Source organism: Heptranchias perlo, chromosome 27 (genome assembly GCF_035084215.1).
Source record: "Heptranchias perlo isolate sHepPer1 chromosome 27, sHepPer1.hap1, whole genome shotgun sequence".
Lineage (NCBI taxonomy): Eukaryota > Metazoa > Chordata > Chondrichthyes > Hexanchiformes > Hexanchidae > Heptranchias > Heptranchias perlo.
Window position 1 is genome coordinate 16425140 of NC_090351.1, and position 21060 is coordinate 16446199.

General features: G+C 40.9%; 1 protein-coding gene across 3 annotated transcripts in view; it reads right to left on the bottom strand.

Moving 5' to 3' along the window:
• Positions 1–21060, bottom strand: part of LOC137344431 (neuron navigator 1-like) — a 420186-nt gene that overhangs the window by 55784 nt on the left and 343342 nt on the right. For all 3 annotated transcript variants that reach the window (XM_068007396.1, XM_068007397.1, XM_068007398.1), the window contains 3 exons: positions 19981–20064; positions 18093–18204; positions 10443–10564 (listed from right to left, as the gene is read on the bottom strand). In XM_068007396.1, the coding sequence (XP_067863497.1) occupies positions 10443–10564; positions 18093–18204; positions 19981–20064 (318 nt within the window). The remainder of the gene's footprint in view (positions 1–10442; positions 10565–18092; positions 18205–19980; positions 20065–21060) is intronic.

Below are 21060 nucleotides of genomic sequence, written 5' to 3' on the forward strand. Positions count from 1 at the left end.
TAGCGGCAGGAACAAATCCACTGAATTGGGGTGAACAGCATAAAAAATGTATTCGAAACTCTGCATTACTGTGCTGAGTAGCAAATGAGAGAGAGAAAAAAGATATTATCTTCATGAACGATTTTACAATTAATGTTTGTGGGGAGTAATGAGTGAAAACATCTGCCTCACAACAAAGCAGATGGTCAATCCTGGGCGCACTTTTAAAAGTACAGCGAGTGTCATGTTTCGGGATTTTCGATTATTTGCCACGGAATGCTCTGGGTGTGATTTATATTTGAGCGTTACTTTTAAGTTAGATTCAGTTCACAAAGTTTTTAAATCTTTTCTGTAGCCAGAACTGGGGGGAGGAGGAGGAAAAATATGTATTGAAACCAAGCAAAATGGATCAAACTTCAGATAAACAATGGAAGTCCATTTAGACTTTCCTGTGAACCATTCCGACACGTTGTGTTGGGATGACTCTATACGTTTTGAGAGCAGCAATTATAATTGCTCAGGGCTTCCATCCAGGAGGTGCTGGCCGGTTTAGTTAACAGCTCTGATGGCCAACCCCTAGACAGGGAAGGAGTCAGAGATCGAACAGAGATCGAACTGTTAACTTCCTGTCCCGGAAGAGAACAAAAGGACGAGAGACATTGTCAGTGAGTCAATTCAAAAAAAGGTTGCTGAGGGAGACAGGTAGGAGACAAGCTTCCATTAAGAAGAGAGCTGGACAGATTCATTGATAAGGCTGACCAGGGCAAGTTAAGTTCGCTTGCTAACAAGGTGGTGTAGCATGCTTCGTTGTTTTATGTGTTATGAGAAATGTCATAAAAGAAGTTAAACAGCTGGAATTACTATTCTGTTCAGTCAATTATAATCTATGAGATAAACCAGCTTCTTGATTTTTCATTGACTTCGTTTGACCAGAGTGTTCGTCAGTTCCACCTCAGAAGATTGGAGAAATGCACATGGTTTACATGCGGGATTATGGTATCCAATTTCTTATATAATATGGAGCTTTTATTGTTACAGCCCCAAGTCACAATACTAGATATTGGGCAATAAAGGTGAACTTCATGATTGTTAGGGATACAGAATCTGCTTTTTAAAAAATTTGTTCATGGGATGTGGGCGTCGCTGGCGAGGCTGGCATTTATTGCCCATCCCTAATTTGCCCTTGAGAAAGTGGTGGTGAGCCACCTTCTTGAACCGCTGCAGTCCGTGTGGTGAAGGTTCTCCCACAGCGCTGTTAGGGAGTTCCAGGATTTTGACCCAGCGACGAAGAAGGAACGGCGATATATTTCCAAGTCGGGATGGTGTATGACTTGGAGGGGAACGTGCAGGTGGTGTTGTTCCCATGTACCTGCTGCTCTTGTCCTTCTAGGTGGTAGAGGTCGCGGGTTTGGGAAGTGCTGCCGGAGAAGCCTTGGCGAGTTGCTGCAGTGCATCCTGTGGATGGTACACACTGCAGCCACTGTGCGCCGGTGGTGAAGGGACTGAATGTTTAGGGTGGTGGATGGGGTGCCAATCAAGCGGGCTGCTTTGTCCTGGATGGTGTCGAGCTTCTTGAGTGTTGTTGGAGCTGCCCTCATCCAGGCAAGTGGAGAGCATTCCATCACACTCCTGACTTGTGCCTTGTAGATGGTGGAAAGGCTTTGGGGAGTCAGGAAGTGAGTCACTCACCGCAGAATACCCAGCCTCTGACCTGCTCTTGTAGCCGCAGTATTTATATGGCTGGTCCAGTTAAGTTTCTGGTCAATGGTGACTCCCAGGACGTTGATGGTGGGGGATTCGGCGATGGTAATGCCGTTGAATGTCAAGGGGAGGTGGTTAGACTCTCCCTTGTTGGTGATGGTCATTGCCTGTCACTTGTCTGGCGCGAATGTTACTTGCCACTTATGAGCCCAAGCCTGGATGTTGTTTAGGTCTTGCTGCATGCGGGCTTGGACTGCTTCATTATCTGAGGGGTTGCGAATGGAACTGAATACTGTACAATCATCAGCGAACTTCCCCATTTCTGAGCTTAGGATGGAGGGAAGGTCATTGATGAAGCAGCTGAAGATGGTTGGGCCTAGGACACTGCCTTGGGGAACTCCTGCAGCAATGTCCTGGGGCTGAGATGATTGGCCTCCAACAACCACTACCATCTTCCTTTGTGCTAGGTATGACTCCAGCCACTGGAGAGTTTTCCCCCTGATTCCCATTGACTTCAATTTTACTGGGGCTCCTTGGTGCCACATTTGGTCAAATGCTGCCTTGATGCTGCCTTATGGGAGAGAGCAGCGATGCTGATTCCAGGGGAAGACCTAGAGCAGATCTGAAATTTGTTAACAGTGAGATTACATTCACTTGGGGGAAATTTTCAAAAGATTTGTGTCGATATAGAGGGATTTGTAGAATTTATTCATTCCACAAAATAGTCCTCGTGAGAGTTTTGTTGGGAAGGCAAGTCATTTTAAAAACAATCGAATTGTAAAATTATTTCATGAACTGCCTGTAAACCAACCTAACTAAATGCCATCACTTTATTAAGACTTACTGCAAAACTGATACTCTCTTGTTTTGAGGTTTGCATAAATAAAATGAGTTCACAAAATTTATAAAATTTTCCACTTTACTAATGATTAGTGTAATGAATAAATTGGAAGCCTGATTATACAATTTATTACAAAATCTCAACTCAAGATTAGAAAATAATGGGCCAGATGTTGCTGCCAAAATAACGTCGAGTTTAATGGCGCTCGCTGTTATTAATGTGTAAATCGTCAGCAACGTATGGTGAGGGAGAGATACCCTGCGAATTGCTATTTGCCACAAGTTGTTGGCCAATTTGTGCTGCTCTTCCATTAGCCTCGCAAAAATAGCAGCTCACCCTAATCCTCCCCGTGAGTTTCATGAAATTGCTGCATTTGCGCATTAATTGCCAATTAAACTTGCCACAGAAAGTTAGGGCTGCTACTTAACAGCATAAGTACCTTTTTAATGAAGAGATTTATGTTCCTGCAATGGGAAATAACCTCTCCGGCCCAGAAAGGGAACAATTTAAATTGTGAAGTCTCATTCCTACAGGTAGCAAATTGTTGTTAGAAATTTTTAAAATATTAAATTTTTGCATTTTTTTCTTACTTTTCCTTTCTGTCTCTTTTTTCTCTCTCTCTTAATCCAATCTTTCCCTCTATTTCTCTTTCTGTATCTGAATTGACTCTAATTCACCCTATTTTCTTCTCCATCATTCCTCTGTTTCTTTTTCAATCCTTAAATCTCTGGTTAAGGAGATAGAATGTTGGTGCCATTGTTCACCAAGGTCCCAGATGCCTCATTGCCCTCGCTGCCCATTATCAGCTTGCACTTCCAGCAAATTACAGGGCAAAAAAATTTCGAGCTGAAGGGTGAGGGAAAATATCTAACAGGGCATACCACGAGATGTCCCGCTCCAGCAAAATCTGGGCCAATATTTTCTTACTTTTATTCACAAGATTGAAGTATATTGGCACACAGTCACGTCCAGCTCAGTTTCTGAGAAAATCTGCAGGGACGACATCCGGTGTGAGTACGTCCACCAGGATCCTCCACTACTGACTTCAGTGGACCTTCTGGAGACAGCGGGAGGTACCCTAATTTTCATATCAATAGCGGGTCATCAGTAGAGAGAGGCCACAAAATGTGGCAGAATGTGCTCGCTCAGAGGAGTGCCAAGCTCCTCCCACCACCCCAGAAATGCGTACAGTGCATCATCGGGCCCCTTTACAAGAGGGATGACAAATACTACCAAAATTTTAAACATCTTTGGATGTTGAACATTCTTAGCTACCCACTAAAAGTTACACAGCCCTCCCACCACACTGACACCACATCTCACATAAATGCAAAGCAAACTTGCTCTGTGGAATTTACATATCGATCCTCAGCTCCATGGAGTGTCTGCATGCGACCACCCACAATGGAAGAACATCCTCAATCTTACAAACTAACCTAGCAGCACAGCCAGCATCTGAACAACACTTCAGGCATTATCTCACCACTCAATAAATTATTCACTCCAATTTATAATGAGCTTGATTATTCACTAAAATTTAAAATTTAGTGGCTCACTAAATTAATCAGTTGCTCTACACTATGTGTAGCTTAAATAATTTCATTAATTTACCAACTGCATATTATTATTATTAATTACCACATTTGTAAAATCCAAATTTGCAACACATTTTATAAACATTCAATTCCTTAGCAAACTTAATTAACACATTCACATACATAGAATTTACAACACGAAAACGGGCCATTCAGCTCAACTAGTCCATTTGATATTTATTCTCCCAACGAGCAGAAGTCTTAATCCCATGTGCCCACCCTGTTCCCAAATCCCTTTTTTGATTTTCCTTCAACCACCTATCTAACCTATTAAATGTTGACGTGATCTCTGCTTCAATCACTAATCACTAACGCGTTCCACAGCCTTACAACTTCAGTGTGAAAACGTTTCTCCTACTCTCTGTCCTAAACTATCCTCTCCTCTCAGGAGTCTGAGCTCACATTTAATAATTCTCTTTTTACTGATAGATTTGTTGGATACATTAATGATTTAAAAAATATTTTTGAGATAATCTTCTTCTACTCTGTCGGTGCTTTCTTTATCCTTTTCTTAACCGCTTTCTTTACTTTCTCATATTGTCTCTTATTTTTAATCATACCTGCAGGCCCATATTCCCTCTTCTTCACTGTTAGTTTGTTTCCAACCTCTATTTATCCATGACATTTTGAAACTTGAAGTTGTCTCCTTTTTGTTTTAAAATGTTATATTTATTCTCAACATTGCAATCTCATATTCATAAATATCCCATGGCTGATCCACAGCCCCATGAACCAATTTATCTTTCTACCTCACCTCAGCCAACTCACTCCTCATCTTTCTAAAATTTGCACTATTCCAATCTGGTGCCCTTGGTTTTGTAGTAACATTTTACTTTTCAATTTGGACATTAAACCTCATTACATTATGGGGTGTGATTTTCGTGTGCATGGTTTCCTGGGCCAGCAGTGGGTGGTGAGAGTCTACCAGCCTGCCCAATGGAATCGGTCTGCAGCCAGACAAATTTTCATGGCTAGGCCTCATTTCCGAATTGCAGTTTGCTGATGAGAGAGGAACAAAAATCCGATGGCTCCAGCCTGACGCCCAAGTGCTGCAGGTGGCTCTTACCCGCAACTGCAACACATTACAGGAAGTTTCCCATGAAAATCTGGCTTTTAACAGTTCTGATCCACATTATTCTTTCTTCCACCTACCCCTTCACTGCCATCATGTCCCCAACCTCATCGGCCTCCCATTAGTCCCTCCCCCTCCTACCATCACTTGTTTCTCTCTTCCTGTCCCCACTTCCTATCCTTCCCTCATATCTATTTCCTTAGAGAGGCTTTGCTTGTTTTAAAATTCAACTTGCTTGTTTTCTTTTAAGTGTTAAGATTATATATATATATATATATACACACACATGTATATAAAACTGCTTTTTCTCCAATTTGTATCCAGGAGCAATGATATGAGAGATCCACTCATACACTAAAAAGTTGTATTAGTTTTAAACAAAATGTCATGAATAGCATGCACATTTATACAAAATATGTCACTTACCTTATAGCTTGATAACTTAATTAGGTTTCTGACATTTGTGAATTTTGTGGCCAATACCCCACGTTGATTAATACTGCAAACATACTTGTTCTCATCATATATTCTATTAATTTAATCTTAACCTTTGCTACCACTGTAAATGTATACTTAGCTACAACACAGGAATTGCTTAAGAGTTTCTGGGAAATTCAGTCTTCAATTCTCAATGAAGATTTTGAAACAAAACGAATCCAGTTTTAAAATAATTTTTTAAAATTTTCATATTCAAACATTCATGACAGCCCTATTTGTGAAATTATCTTAAATAGCAAAGAGAGTGCAACAAATAGTCCATTACTGAAATATCCAATTCACTCTGTTTGCAGTGATACTAATGGATGCATATTGTTCATACATGTATTGTTCATATCTACCCTTAAAGCACTTGTTATGAAGTACAATCACATTATAATTTTTAAAATTTCAAAATGCAATAATGTGTACTTAAATTAGTAACTTGCAGTCCCAATTCCAACAAGTGATACTGGATAGTGTAATGTAAATATTACAAAATAAAAGTTACAAAACACAGACTACAATGAAACTACTACAATACACAAATGTCAAGAGTTAATAAATCATGAGGACATGCATCACTGCTGAACTGTGAAAGTAAGTAACAGTGCTTTAAGAGTCTTGATGAGTCTGATGGATTCAGATGTCAGTGGATGGCACGCATCTGCACTGGATGTATTATGTGATTTCCTCGCATGGTTGACATACTGAGAGCACTTACCTCATAAACCTGAAAAAAAGTTTGTGTCAGCATGGGAGGAAAAACAAAGCAATACTTGTTACCTTTCCATGTATTTTAATAATCCAGCTGTTTTATGATTTTTGGATTATGAAATTAAAATGTGTCTAATGTAATTTCAATTGCGAAATGCTTACTCCTTAATAATACCTCTTTTCCTGATCAATATCAACTATATTTTTTAAGATGTGGAGATGCCGGTGATGGACTGGGGTTGACAATTGTAAACAATTTTACAACACCAAGTTATAGTCCAGCAATTTTATTTTAAATTCACAAGCTTTCGGAGAGTTTCTCCTTCCTCAGGCAAATGTTTGCCTGAGGAAGGAGAAACTCTCCGAAAGCTTGTGAATTTAAAATAAAATTGCTGGACTATAACTTGGTGTTGTAAAATTGTTTACAATTATATTTTTTAAAGTTGCAGTGGTCCATTTTTGTGAATTATTTTACTAAATAGGTTAGTTACGAATGACTGCATTGCAAACACAATTAGATTTAGAGGTTTAAAGAAAATTTGTATTGATATTTAAATTTCATAACTGCACAGTTTCTAAATGGCAAGTGTGATTGGAAGGACCTATTGGCATTTGCTAGAAATCAGCAACATCACTTGTATTCAAACTATATCATTGCAGAACTTAATTCCCAAATTAAGAAAATCTCAAACAAACCACATTTTCACAAAAGGTGGTTATGTCAACATTGAAGTACAAATGCCAGCATCAGTATCCCTTTTTGAATTTTACAAGTGATTGTTCTAAACGTTAACTTATTTTTCTCTTTCAAAAATATAAAGGTAGATTTTTTCTGGGTCTGTGCCCAGATACACTGGATCACCTGGAATATCAGAAAATCAGGTGAATCAAAGCACATGCCTGATTTCCCTCCATTTAAATTAATAGAGGGAATTAATTGGACGGTTTCCTTTACAAGCGTGTGCACCAACCCACCCGATTTTCCAATACTTGCTGTGTCCAAGTGATCCAGTGCATCTGGCGCAGACCCAGGAGCATCCCCTCAATATAGTTTATCCAAACAGCGAGTGCCAGTTATATCATCCGTAGCAATGAATGTGGAGGAGCAGAACAGTGTCATGAAGCTGAATTGACATGTACAGTCCAAGACGATATACCCTGCATTGACAATCTTTGCTGATGTTACTTTAGTTCTCACATTGCTGGGAAAAATAACTCCAAGCTAGTAACCCATAATTCCCCAAAAGTCCTCTGGATGTAGCGACAAACATCCATTGTTTAAACAAGCAACAATGAGAGAAATGGAAGGGTGTCAAATGTTGTGACAATTTAGTTTGGGCTTCTGCATGATGATTTGCAAAAGCACAGCAAAGTTTGACTTGGGTGCTCCAACAACATGACCGGGTCAAACTTTAATATTCAGTCTCCTCATTGACTGGAAAACCTGACCTTTGGAAGCAGTCTTAAGCCAATCAGGACTAAATTTTATGTACATGGGACCCAGGTCAATAATGTATGGTGGTATGGTGAAAGCAGAATAAGTTAGAATTTTGTTTTTAAAGTAAAAAAATAAGGTAAAAGGAAGTAGCAATTAATAAGGAAAGAGTGAGAGTTATAAAACGGCAGGCAGAACATAAAAAAATCTTTAATAATGTATTTAAGTCACATTGGTATTGCATTTATATTAGAATCATGTAGCTACTGTTGATAGCTCAGTAGCATTATTGTAGTATTAAGAGTATTTTTCAACCTCAGTGTGTGTAATATGAGATCTTGAGGGGAAAAAAGGCTAGGGATTACAGGGAGAATTTCTGGAGCTTCTGAAAGGCTAAAAGTAAATGCATTGCTTTATATCTTTGCTATTAGTACATAGATAACAGTTAAAAAAAAGTAGATTTAAAATTAATAATCTCAAATACTTAATCTATAATTCCTACTGGTATCACTGGTAAGTCTAGTATGGGTTAACAGTTGCATAGCAGGCAGGACCACTGTTTATTCAGATCTCCTTTGCTAAAGTGAGTGAATTAATCCAACTTATTTAAATGAACCACATTATTATTAATATGGTACTAGGAGAAATTTTACTAACTTTTGTTTAATAATCTTTCAAAGCAAAATATACTTCAGTTACCAATTATATATTTTGCAATATCACATAAAATGTTAATAAGAAAGTATAATTTATAAAAATATTAACTCCTTTGTGCTTTGTTTCCTTATTTTAAACAATGAAAGCACTTTAGGAAATCATGACAAATCTTCTGTGACATCAAGAAGCAATTTTCATGGACTACAGTGAGACATCAGTTTTCATACCACAGCTGTGAACAGTAATCTTAGAAATGTTTAAGGTTTATACAGGAATGACATCAGCTATAGTGACTGGAACTAATTTACTAGCTTCTTGGCCTCAGAATTACCCCAATCCCATACATAATACCCATTTATTGCAGAGCAATTTTAAGTTTCTAGCTATTGTTGACAGGCTATTGATTTAAATAAATAGGTTTAATAAATTTAAGTTTCCTAGTATTATCAGGTCAACTGGCTTATGGAATATTTTTCATAATACATTCTTCCGTTATATATCATCAACATATTTCACTGCAAAGCATCCCCATTTAAGCAAAATTAATACTTCGCTTTTCTAAGCAAAAGGAAAGAAATACTGGAATTAGTAGCAGCTATTGGAAGCCTTAAAGTAGGGGGCAGAAGAAGAAAGGTAAGTAAAAGATTATAAACCTCATAAGTAAGCAAAAAAAGGTGCGCAACAAATAGAAAACAGTGCTCGAAAAGAAACAAAACCAGTGGGTCATGAACCTAGGAGTTTCTGGGTAGTCTAATAGTCATATATATTTTGCAATATGGATCTTATAACCTAAATATAAAGAATCTGTTTGAAGTGTTTAATTAAGGGTTGTCTGAGCTTTCTGTCTTGATGGGCTACATAGTGCATATCCGGGAGCCACATATAAAATTTAAATCAATGTTCCCATTAATTTGAGAACAGCTCAAGTCGATGAAACCAACGCATTCAAGTGCTCTGATTAGGACTTGTTTCACCAATGAGGCAACAGCACTAAAAGCAACCACATCCAATCCTCCAAGCCCAGAAAATTCAAATAGGACAAACGAGCAAATAATAAATATAAGTGCAACCAAAATTGAGTTGCCTAGACTCTGAGAGATGCATATGGGCCATAAGCCACAGGTGGACACAATAGTTTAATTTATTAGTTAAAATGCAAAAAGTCACATCTATCTTTATTGATGTGCAGGGCCTGATCCTGCAACTGGGTGCTCCCAGCGAGGAGTGGCACTGACAGGAAGCGCAGGCTCACATCCTGTGATTGTCCGTCCATTAATCAGCCCCACAGTTCTCAGCTGGGGAAAATACAAATGTAACTTTTTCCCAAAAGGCTATCTTTAGCGGATAAATTCAAAGCTCTCGCACACACAGCAGTGAACATCATTTGAAGGGAGTGTGTGTCAGAGTATCAATGCTACAGTATTGTAGCCCTATCCCTGACCTATGGGCTCTTCAAGTGCTGCTCACCACTGGGAGTGAGGGATTGACGAGTTAAACTTTAGTTCTCTGTGCCGTGGCTGTGACATTATCAAAAACACACTTTGGTTCTAACATGAATGATTTCACTGCAAAAGGTTTAACCTTTGAAGCTTTGTTGCTCTCAACTGTAGAATGCAATAATCAAAACAAACTCAAGTGCTACAGAATAGAACCTGGAGGTAGCAGTCTAGGAACAAGGGACATGCTTACACCTGTAGGTGAACGTATACAAGGAGCTACAGATAACCAAGATTGATAACAAGAAATAAAAGCTTTCACAGCGGTGTCAAACACACATTTGAAAGTTCCATTAAAAGGGCTTTGTTGTGTCTACTTCAAATCCTGATAGTGAAAACTCAAAGAGTGTCAGTCATGGCGTACTATAGTGTTCTCACCTTTTAACAAGTATAAAATTATAAGTGTCAAGTGACAGGTGTCAAGTGTATCAGATTTGACTGTCATGCAAGAGCAAATGAAAGCATAACCTACCCAGCTTTTCTTTTTCTTCTTTTTGGCATCAGCGTCTTTACCACTCCCAATGCTAGAATGGCTTGTTATGCTGTTGAGACTGGAGATACTGTCTGATGAATTCTGCCTCTTTATACGTAATTCTGTTAAATGAGATAACGTAATTCTGTTAAATGAGATAATGCAATGTAAGCACATTACATAGCATTTCTTTCTTACTCAGTCTTCAGTGTTAAGCATTAAGGTATCAGATGGTACAGTGAATCCTTTGTAAGATAAACTCTAGTGGTAGAAGTTCTAATATTTCTCATCTCTGCTTCACTTTTTGTTTGTTATTTTATGAAAACCCTAGGGAAATTTGCCAAATCAAAATCACAATTAATTAACATTTTCTTTATGATCATTCTATACATTAACATAATTGGTCCAGGAATCCTGATTTCACTATTGGTGGGCTGCATTCCTAAAATACTTTGGCTAATTACCCAAACTGATAAAATAACTCAAACCACAATATAGCAGATCAGAATAAAAGTTGCTATTTGCAGGGTTCCTCATCACCAAAGTCTGTGATTGTGAGCAAGATTTTCAGTGGTTGCTATATGTAGTGACATCTTAAGCATAGAGGGAAGATTTCCTTTGTTCATGATTTTCAGAGAAATCGTAAACACATTCTAAGGATCTAGTATAGCAGAAATAATAAACAGAGGAAAACATCTCATAATGTTTATAAAGTTGATATACGTTAAAAAAATACAGATTAAAACTGTTTCAATGTTGTTGAGCTGCAAGGAGAGGAGGCATATAATTTACATAAATAATTAGCTTGTAAGCATATTAATTGAATACTTTTGTTTGAGAACCTCATTACAGTAGTTCCATTAGGCATCATGCTCCTTTAAGGAGCCCTGGTAAAATTGAAGTCAATGGGAATCAGGGGGAAAACTCTCCAGTGGCTGGAGTCATACCTAGCACAAAGGAAGATGGTAGTGGTTGTTGGAGGCCAATCATCTCAGCCCCAGGACATTGCTGCAGGAGTTCCTCAAGGCAGTGTCCTAGGCCCAACCATCTCCAGCTGCTTCATCAATGACCTTCCCTCCATCCTAAGCTCAGAAATGGGGAAGTTCGCTGATGATTGCACAGTATTCAGTTCCATTCGCAACCCCTCAGATAATGAAGCAGTCCATGCCCGCATGCAGTAAGACCTGGACAATATCCAGGCTTGGGCTGATAAGTGGCAAGTGACATTCACGCCAGACAAGTGCCAGGCAATGACCATCTCCAACAAGAGAGAGTCTAACTACCTCCCCTTGACATTCAACGGCATTACCATCACCGAATCCCCCACCATCAACATCCTAGGGGTCACCATTGACGAGAAACTTAACTGGACCAGCCATATAAATACAGTGGCTACAAGAGCAGGTCAGAGACTGGGTACTCTGCGATGAGTGACTCACCTCCTGACTCCCCAAAGCCTTTCCACCATCTACAAGGCACAAGTCAGGAGTGTGATGGAATACTCTCCACTTGCCTGGATGAGTGCAGATCCAACAACACTCAAGAAGCTCGACACCATCCAAGACAAAGCAGCCCGCTTCATTGGCACCCCATCCACCACCCTAAACATTCACTCCCTTCACCACCGGCGCACTGTGGCTGCAGTGTGTACCATCCACAGGATGCAAGGCTTCTTCGACAGCACCTCCCAAACCCACGACCTCTACCACCTAGAAGGACAAGAGCAGCAGGCACATGGGAACAACACCACCTGCACGTTCCCCTCCAAGTCATACACCATCCTGACTTGGAAATATGTCGCCGTTCCTTCATCGTCGCTGGGTCAAAATCCTGGAACTCCCTTCCTAACAGCATTGTGGGAGAACCTTCACCACACGGACTGCAGCAGTTCAAGAAGGTGACTCACCACCACCTTTTTAACGGCAATTAGGGATGGGCAATAAATGCTGGCCTCGCCAGCGATGCCCACATCCCATGAACGAAAAAAAAAAAATTGGGACACTGATTGAGAGTACAAAAAAGTCCTCCCATATTATGCAGGTTATGCAAAGGTCAATATCACAACATCAAGATTATAAAGATATAAAATAGTACGACTTTTTAAAAACCACTACTGATAGTGTGAGTAATACTGCAAAAACAAAACTCTACACAGTAACAGTAGGGGAAAAAAATCTACATTCCAACTTTCAAAAACAAACATCATCAACTTTCCACTCTCGGAGGCAAGGTTAACAATCAAATTTGATTGATTAAAAGCTTCTCTATGCTCGGCATGCAAAAAATTTGAAAAACTGCACACCCATTCATATTAAACACTCGAACATCCTGTATGAACTGAACCAGTTAAAATTTGTGAGTGGTGCCTTACAATTTCTCTTGTAAATGTTGCAAATACTGTGAGTTTCCCAGTCATTTATAGACAATATTCAATTGTGTTTCTTAACATAGAATCACGTAGAAATTGCAACACAGAAAGAGATTGTTCGGCCCAGTCAGTGTTGGTGTTCATCTTCCACATGAGCAGTAGTCCGAATCCACTGTGCCCACCCTGTTCCCATATTCTTTTATTCCCCTTTCCTTCATTCTCCTATCTGAGCTATTGTTAAATATTGACCTGGGCCTAAATTTTAGCCCAGAGCCGGGAAGACGGCGGGGTGGGGGGTTGACAGGCTGGCCTCAGTCGAACGGGAGAAGAGCCAGGAAGCAGATGCGAGAAGCTAAGTCTTAGATGGGGGGTCGGGGCTGGGAGTCATTGGGGCTGGGGATCGGGATCAGTGGGGGGGGGGGTGCCGGGGGATCATCAGTCATCGGGGGGGGGGGTCGGGGTCTAGAGTCATCAAGGGTCGGGTGTCATCGGGGGTGGGGTCGGGAGTCATTGGGGAGGGTCGGGAGTCATCGGGACGGTTGGGGTCGTAGATCGTGGGGGTTTGGAGATCGTGGAGGGAGTGGGGGGTGGGTGGGTCGGAGATCGTGGGGGAGGGTCTGAGATTGTGGGGGGGTGTGGAAGGTGGGTCGGAGACTGTGGGGGGTGTGGTCGCTGCTTGTAGGCTCGCTAGGCCTGGGGGAAGCATTCCTGCTCCTCTGGGCCCACAAGCTGTGCTATAAAGGAACTTACTGCAGTTTCGCCTCCTCTCACGTGTCGTGAAGTAGAAGGCCTGGGAATCCCGGCTCTCAGGAGCTAAAAACAAAAAAGCTGTAAAAATGGAGGCTCACAGCCTCCTTTAAAGCTTTTAGTGACCGACCTGCCTCCTAAGGGTGGGTTGGTAGCCTGCCCCTCGTCCCACCTCCGTTAAAACTGGAAATGGGCAGGTTGGAGGCGGGTTTTAGATATTTGGGCCCCAATATTACCAGGGAGGCGGGTCAGCAGCGGGGAGGGGGGGGGGGGGTCGACTGGGTGCGTGGATAACCCGCCCAGTAAAATCGGTGGGTTCTCCACGCGATCGCGGGTAAATTGAAGCCATTTACCTTGGCTTCCGGGGAAACCTGCGCAGTGGGCGGACTGTGCACCCGCATCACAGGCTGTCAGCTGGAGGAGCCCTATTTAAAGGGGCAGTCCTCCAGTGCTGCTCCTGCAGCAAACATCCAAAATTACAGCATGGAGCAGCCCAGGGGAAAGGCTGCTCCCAGGTTTAATGATGCCTCACTCCAGGTGTTACTGGATGGGGTGAGGAGGAGGAGGAGAGAGATCTTCTACCCGGCAGACGGGAGGACATGGCCTGCCTCTGCCACCAAGAAGGCCTGGCTCGAGGTGGCAGAGGAGGTCAGCAGCACCAGCAACACATCCCACACCTGGATACAGTGCAGGAAGCGCTTCAATGACCTAACTAGGTCAGCCAAAGTGAGTACACTTACTCATTCTCCTACACTCTGTCTTCCACATCACCCCCCCCACCTCACAACTCCTTGTGCACTGCCAACGCTACTCTATCACATCACTCCTCACACCCACTCAAACCTCATCCACAACTTACCTGCACTTACTCACCTCCCCCGTACTCATCCCACCACTACCACTCAACCCAATCCTCATACAATCTCATGGCTCAGACTCATACTCACCCTCTGATGCATCTCTTTCACGGTCACCCTCACCCAACCTGCCACCACCTCTGCTGCAGCCACAGGGGATGCATCACGTATGAAGTGTAAGGCAAAGGTTTTGTGAGCACAAAGGGGATGCACAAGGGTGTTTGATGGTTTGTCATGTTTTTTTAGTTATATTTGATTTTGGTTCAACTCACATTAAATATTATATTGTCAACACCACTGCCACGTCTTGGCCATTCTTGACTGGCTTGTGCAATAAGTCCCTTTCATGAGGTTCTCCATGAACACCCACACTTGATGCCACCTATTGGGTGGATGTATGTGTAGTTGCACGACTATTTTGTGCCGGTGCCTGTGGCACAGCACTGTGTTGTGGAGCTCCATTTGGCGGAGGTGGACGGCGTGCCTGGCGAGGCTGGTGATGTTGCTCGTCCTCGGATGAAGTGATGAATGCAGCCATGGCGCCCCCCTTCCTGATGGTGTGAGTTTGCGGGGGTCCGCAAAATAGGTAAATGTGTTTGCACAGCTAAGTTTAGGGTATAAATTAATAATTTTGAGTGTAAAGACAAAGGTATTGCAGCCAAAACTTTGTCTGAAGTCATGATGTGGAGATGCCGGTGATGGACTGGGGTTGACATTTGTAAACAATTTTACAACACCAAGTTATAGTCCAGCAATTTTAAAATAAAATTGCTGGACTATAACTTGGTGTTGTAAAATTGTTTACATTTGTCTGAAGTGACAGAGTGCCCTGCTGCAATAAATGAGGTTCTCCCTGCAACTGTCAAAAAATCCTTTGCATCTTCCACTGGCTGCTGACTGAAACACCTCTGCTCCAACAGGGAGTGTTTCCCACAGGACGGGTAACATGCTGAGGATCCATGAAAATTGCACCCCTGCCAAAATCTCCAGTCAATGAGGTCCGTCAAGTACCTCAAGGTAAGTAAGCATTTAAATTGTCATCCCGCCGGCTTTAATTGCTGGTGGGAGACCCGCATGCGGGAGCTGCGCGCGCACCCGAACACGTCGTTGGGGAACTCGGAAGTGGGCGGGTTGGAGGCGGGCTCTGGACCTGCTCCAGGATTCCCCCATTTTAGGAGACCCCCGCCCCAAACGCACCCGCTCGACCATCCTAAAATCGGCCCCTTAAAATTTTTATTGCCCCCCGCCCATTTTTCTGATTTAAAATTTAGGCCTTGGTCGCTGCTTCAATTATTAACTCTGCTAGTTCATTCCACAGCCTTACAACCTCTGTGTAAAGCTCTTAAATGGACTTTTATATCTACGTCCCCTCATTCTAGACCCACCAATCAATGGAAATAGTCTGTTTCTTTCCACTCTGTCGCATCCCTTCACAATGTTAAACAACTTTATCAACTCAGCCCATAATCTCCTTCATTCTAACAAAAACAGACCCAATTTTTCAAGTTTTTGTTTGTAGTTGTGTTTCCTCATTTCACACAGCATCCCAGAGAACCTGTGTTGTACCCTTCCTACCGCCTCAACATCCTTCCCATGGTGTGTAACCCACAACTGCACACAGTACTCCAACTGTGGTCTTACCAAGGTTTTATGTCGATTCACCGTGATATTTCAATATACCTCATGCTATAAAACCCAGTATTACATTCGCTTTTTTTATGGCCTTATCCACTTGAGGTGCTGCTTTTAATGTCTTGTGAATCCAAACCCCAAATCCCTCTGCTCTTTCACAACAATCAGCTTTCTCCCTTACTTTTATTTTTTTCCCCTCACATTTACTGACATTGAATTTCATATGCCACTTTCTTCCACTCCACCATGTTAATAATATCCCCTTGAAGCTTCTTTTGGTTCTCAGAATTATTTACCATGCCAACTATTTTTATATCACGTGCAAATAGTCCTAGAACAGACCCCTCTGGGACACTGCAACCCACTTCCAACCACCCCGAGAAACTGTCCTCAACTCCTATTCTCTATTTCCTCCCTTCTAAACAGTTTTTAATCCAATATGCTATCTTCCCCCTAATTTCATATCTCTTAAACTTCTCCAAAAGTCATCTGTGTGGTATCTTTTCAAAGGCTTTCTGAAAGTCCATGTATATCACATTCACTGCATTTCTCCCGTCCACCATATCTGTCCTCAAAGAACTAACAGGATGGTCAAGCACAATCTTCCTTTATGAAATCCATGTTGGCAGCTTCTAATTATTTTTTCTTCAACTAGATATTTAGTAATTTCATCTTTAATTGAAGATTCCAAAATGTTCTCTGCCATAGATATTAAACTAACTGGATTATAATTATGCAGGTTAGCTCTGTCCTGCTTTTTGAAAATTGGTATCACATTGGCCACTCTCCAGTCCTCTGGCACACATTTACTCTCAACAGATGCCTGAAATATAATTTCTAGGACCTCCGCTATTTCTTCCCCCATATGCCTCAGGATCCTCACGTGTCCCATCAGATCCCAGCACTTTGTCCTCCTTTAGCTTAAATAACTTCTCTAACACTTTCCCTTTATTTATTCTAATTTTTTTAATCTCGCTTTTAACCTATTCAGAATTTACCTCCTCCCCAATACCCTTCGGTGTTGTAAACCCTGATGTGAAGTATTTGTTCGCTATCTCTACCAATTTCTGATTATCTGCTACTAACCCACTATTCTCAGCTCTCAGCTCACATTTAACAATTCTCTTTCTACTGATATATTTGCAGAATGCTTCACTGTTTTAAAAATGTTTTTGTTATTCTCTCCTCATACTTCCTCTTTGCTTTCCTTATCGTTTCCTTAATCTCTTCCACTATTTTCATTTCTATTCTCTCTCATTTTTGTTTCCACATCAATATTTCCAACATGTTCTAATGCCAAAAAGAGAAAAAAATACAAAATAAACAGAAATAAATAGGAAAATATAAACTATTTTGAAAAAGCAGTAAAACGCCATTGTAAAACTGAAAACATCAGATAAAAATGCCCCAATCCCATTAGTAACTACTCTATGCACAGCGCTTCTCTTGTTCCAAATGGACAGGTTGAGTGCACAGTGCAATCCGGTCAAAAACAACACAAAATTGTGAGTAGTCGGATTTGCATTTATTATCCCCTTTTCCAAATAATGGAATGATGTTCTCGCACAATGTGAGTTAGATCAATCTATGCGGGTATTAAGTCTGGCTGGAAAATCTCACACAGTTGGACTCAGCAGGGATCTGATTTTCCCGGTCCCTGCTATCTGAACTGTGGCAGTAGGTATGATCCTGCTGGCCAGAAAGTTTCTCCTCAGGAGAAACTGGCACAGCAGATTACTTAGGTAAAGGGAGTTTCAATCTGGAATGTGTGTAATTTGTTTTTTTCCACACTTCTCAGTTGAATCTTAACATTTGGTTCCACAGTCAACCTGTTTTGTCCAGTAACAATCAACATCAGGTAAACTGCACAAATCACGTTTTCATAGAACAGTCTCTCTAAGTGGTCTACAATGAATATAGCTGACTTATAAGGAGAGAAAGAATGGGAAGTAAGGAAACATGAAAGTTCAAACATTTTGCTAGCTAAGGTTCAAAGGTTGAGGAGCTGCCGCTGTCCAGTTCTTATACAAATATTACAAGAATTACCTTTCGGTGTTAAGTCAGGATTGTTCAGTGCTCCGTGTATAACAGCCTGTGCTTCTGCGTTCTTTTGGTGCAACATGTCAATTGTTTCTTTAAGGTCATATAACTCAGAATCCTGTTCAAAGTTATGATGAAAAATGCAATTACCATCAAAGGAAAAACTTAATCTTTAGCAAAATAGCTCACAGTATTTAGCCTGAAAATAGTAAGAGTAAATAAATGCTATCTTAGATAATCAAAAATAGTGTATGCAATAATGAAAGGCTGGTATACTGACTGTAGCTTGTAATATTCAATAGAACCAAATCTGTGTAGTGCATTAATGTAATGAACCCAATTACTTTATACAGTTTGGGGATAATTTAAGTAGTTATTTCAGACCTAGCTCAAATTTTAATATGATTTTATATTGGTAATTTATTTGTAATGAGAAAGAAATGTGGTATCTATTGCTGAGTTTTACTATAATATAATAGTAGAGATTTTGCTCTAATTGATTTTTATGCATAGGACCTTATAGACTGAAGTTTAAATGTTTATAACATTTTTTGAAAAGAAATGATCATAGTTTTAGATGTCCTTTGTGAAACCCTGTATGTTCTCTTGCTCTGTAATGCAGTGAGGTGCATGTGTTCCAATCATGGGGAATTTGCTTCGAGCGTATCTGCATTCTACTATTGATAATCAACATGGTTCGGTCTGTTTTCAGACCAATTGCGAGCCACCTGCCTCCTCTCTCCTCTTTTGCACTTACATTTTGTGTAAGCTCAGAAAAAGAGCAACAAAAGTCAACATGGATTTTTTTTGTGTGCTGTGTCAAAGCATTTTCTTCCTTTGAAGGAAAAAAATTACTAAAAATAGAAGGTGTTTCGTGTCCTGAGTGGAATGAAAGCAAAGATTTAGGAATGGGTTGGTTTCAATTAAAACAAATATTTACATACATATTAACAGGTTAATGACAACATCCTTGAAGACACAGATGGCTATTCTTCCTGTCAACAATAAACTGGCAGATATATATAGTCTATTCGCATCTATATTTTTAAATATAATTCTTTGGTTCTAAGGGTGAAATTGCTATTTTGGACAATAAATAGACCAATCTACACCATTCTTGCATCTGACCTCCCCTTGCCCTTGTTGGGGAGGGGCAGGGGGGAAGAAGGATAATTTAATTCTTTTTTCTATTCTGTTAGTCTAAGTTTACAAGATAGTTGTGTGATATTATCCTTTATTTATTCTAGTCTTATACTTAGGGCTTTATCAAAGGGCCCAAATTGAAGAAACTCAGTCATGTTGGCCAGTGCATTGGAATATACACTTATGCAATCTTTCCAATTTACAATCAGACCAGGGTTTAGGAAGCACCTAGCTTGCTACATTACCTGGAGGTGCTTATCTTCTCCCTTCAGACATACACTGCAGTTCCTTAAAGAGTTTCCTATTTTCATACAAATATCTGAATTTGCCATGTTAGTCCCCACTCATAAATGCCATGTTCACACAGCATCCAAAATACCATTATTGCAATGAATCTTCTTTGATGGTATTTATCCTGTTATATCAGAAACTCCTGCTGTCCACCATCTGCCAATACGATAGAACAGATGGCAATTTTCCATTGATTTTTTTCCTTTCTCAGTATACTCCCACATAAAATTATTTAGTGACTGAGATCACAATGTACCTTAGCAACTTGGCAATATGTGACTACAGAATGACCTGTGTAGGCCTACTTCAAAAAGCAGTTTGATTGTTATCGTATTGTATCACTATCTTCATTATCCTCCCCTTAAAAAATGGATCTCATGAATCTAGTAGTTCATTGAGATCTGACTTTATTTTGTCTAAGATTTAATTTCAGAAGCATCGAAGTTTGATTCTGACTGACCTTTTGTTCTGCTGACACGGCAAGGCTCTGCAGACGAGATGTCATATTAGTCAAACTCTGCTCAAATGCTGCCACAAGATGAGCCTAAAAATTAGGAGGAAAAATACTAAGTAAGGAGGCAACTTTTTTACTTTGTCTACTTTTAAAGCACATATGTTCAAAACCATTCACACAGATACAATTTTTATTTTACAATTACATTTATTCCAACTCAGACTAATTGGATTTCATCTTACAAACCAAACTAAATATAAATAGCACAGTTTTGTATATTTTAAGTGCTCAAAAAGTGCAGGTCCTCTGATAGCCTAGTGAGCAAAGACACAAAGAAGACTAGAAGCTCACAGATTCAATTCCTGGTCTGTACTAAGTTAGCTGATCTTAGCTGAGGCAGCATCTTTTACCAATTGGCCTCAGCTTCCCTGGGCTAGCGACTAGACAAATCAGCGAGGGTTCTTGATCTCCACTGCAAAGTTTTTGTATCTTGAGTGAGAGCAGGAGTGGCTAGGCTGGGATTGTCCTTCATGGTACAAGAGCCTGAAAATAATCATCTTCTAGGCACAGATGAAAAATGGTTATTTAGGCAAGGCACCAATTTGAACTATTGGTGTGGGGGGGTGGGGGAACACGGCCTAGTGAGCATCTGGGCTGTCCAGGAGTGGTAGCAGGAAGGCACATCCAATTTTAACAGCTGGGCCTCATTAGCACGCCGCCCGCCAACTTCCTGACCAAAACGAGAGGAAATTCGGCATGAAGTGCCTGCCAGACCATTAAAATTGGACGGCAGGAGGCCGCTGCCGGAGACCTAGGGGAATGGTCCACAGCACAAGTGCTTCAGGAGGGGAATCCTAGTTGCGTGTGGGGGGGGGTGGGCTAAGGTTTCTTTGAGGAACCTGGAGGAACACTCAAGCTCCTCCTGGCCCACAAGGAAACTGAAAATTTTTCTTTTTTCAGAAACTTACCCTTCTGGACCTTTTCTGGGCCTGGCTGCTGTACCCAGCTGATTTTGCGTGGTGGAGAAGCCACCACTGCTCCCCCGCTCAGGCCTCAGAGTAAAATAGCAGATCGGGTCCCATTGAG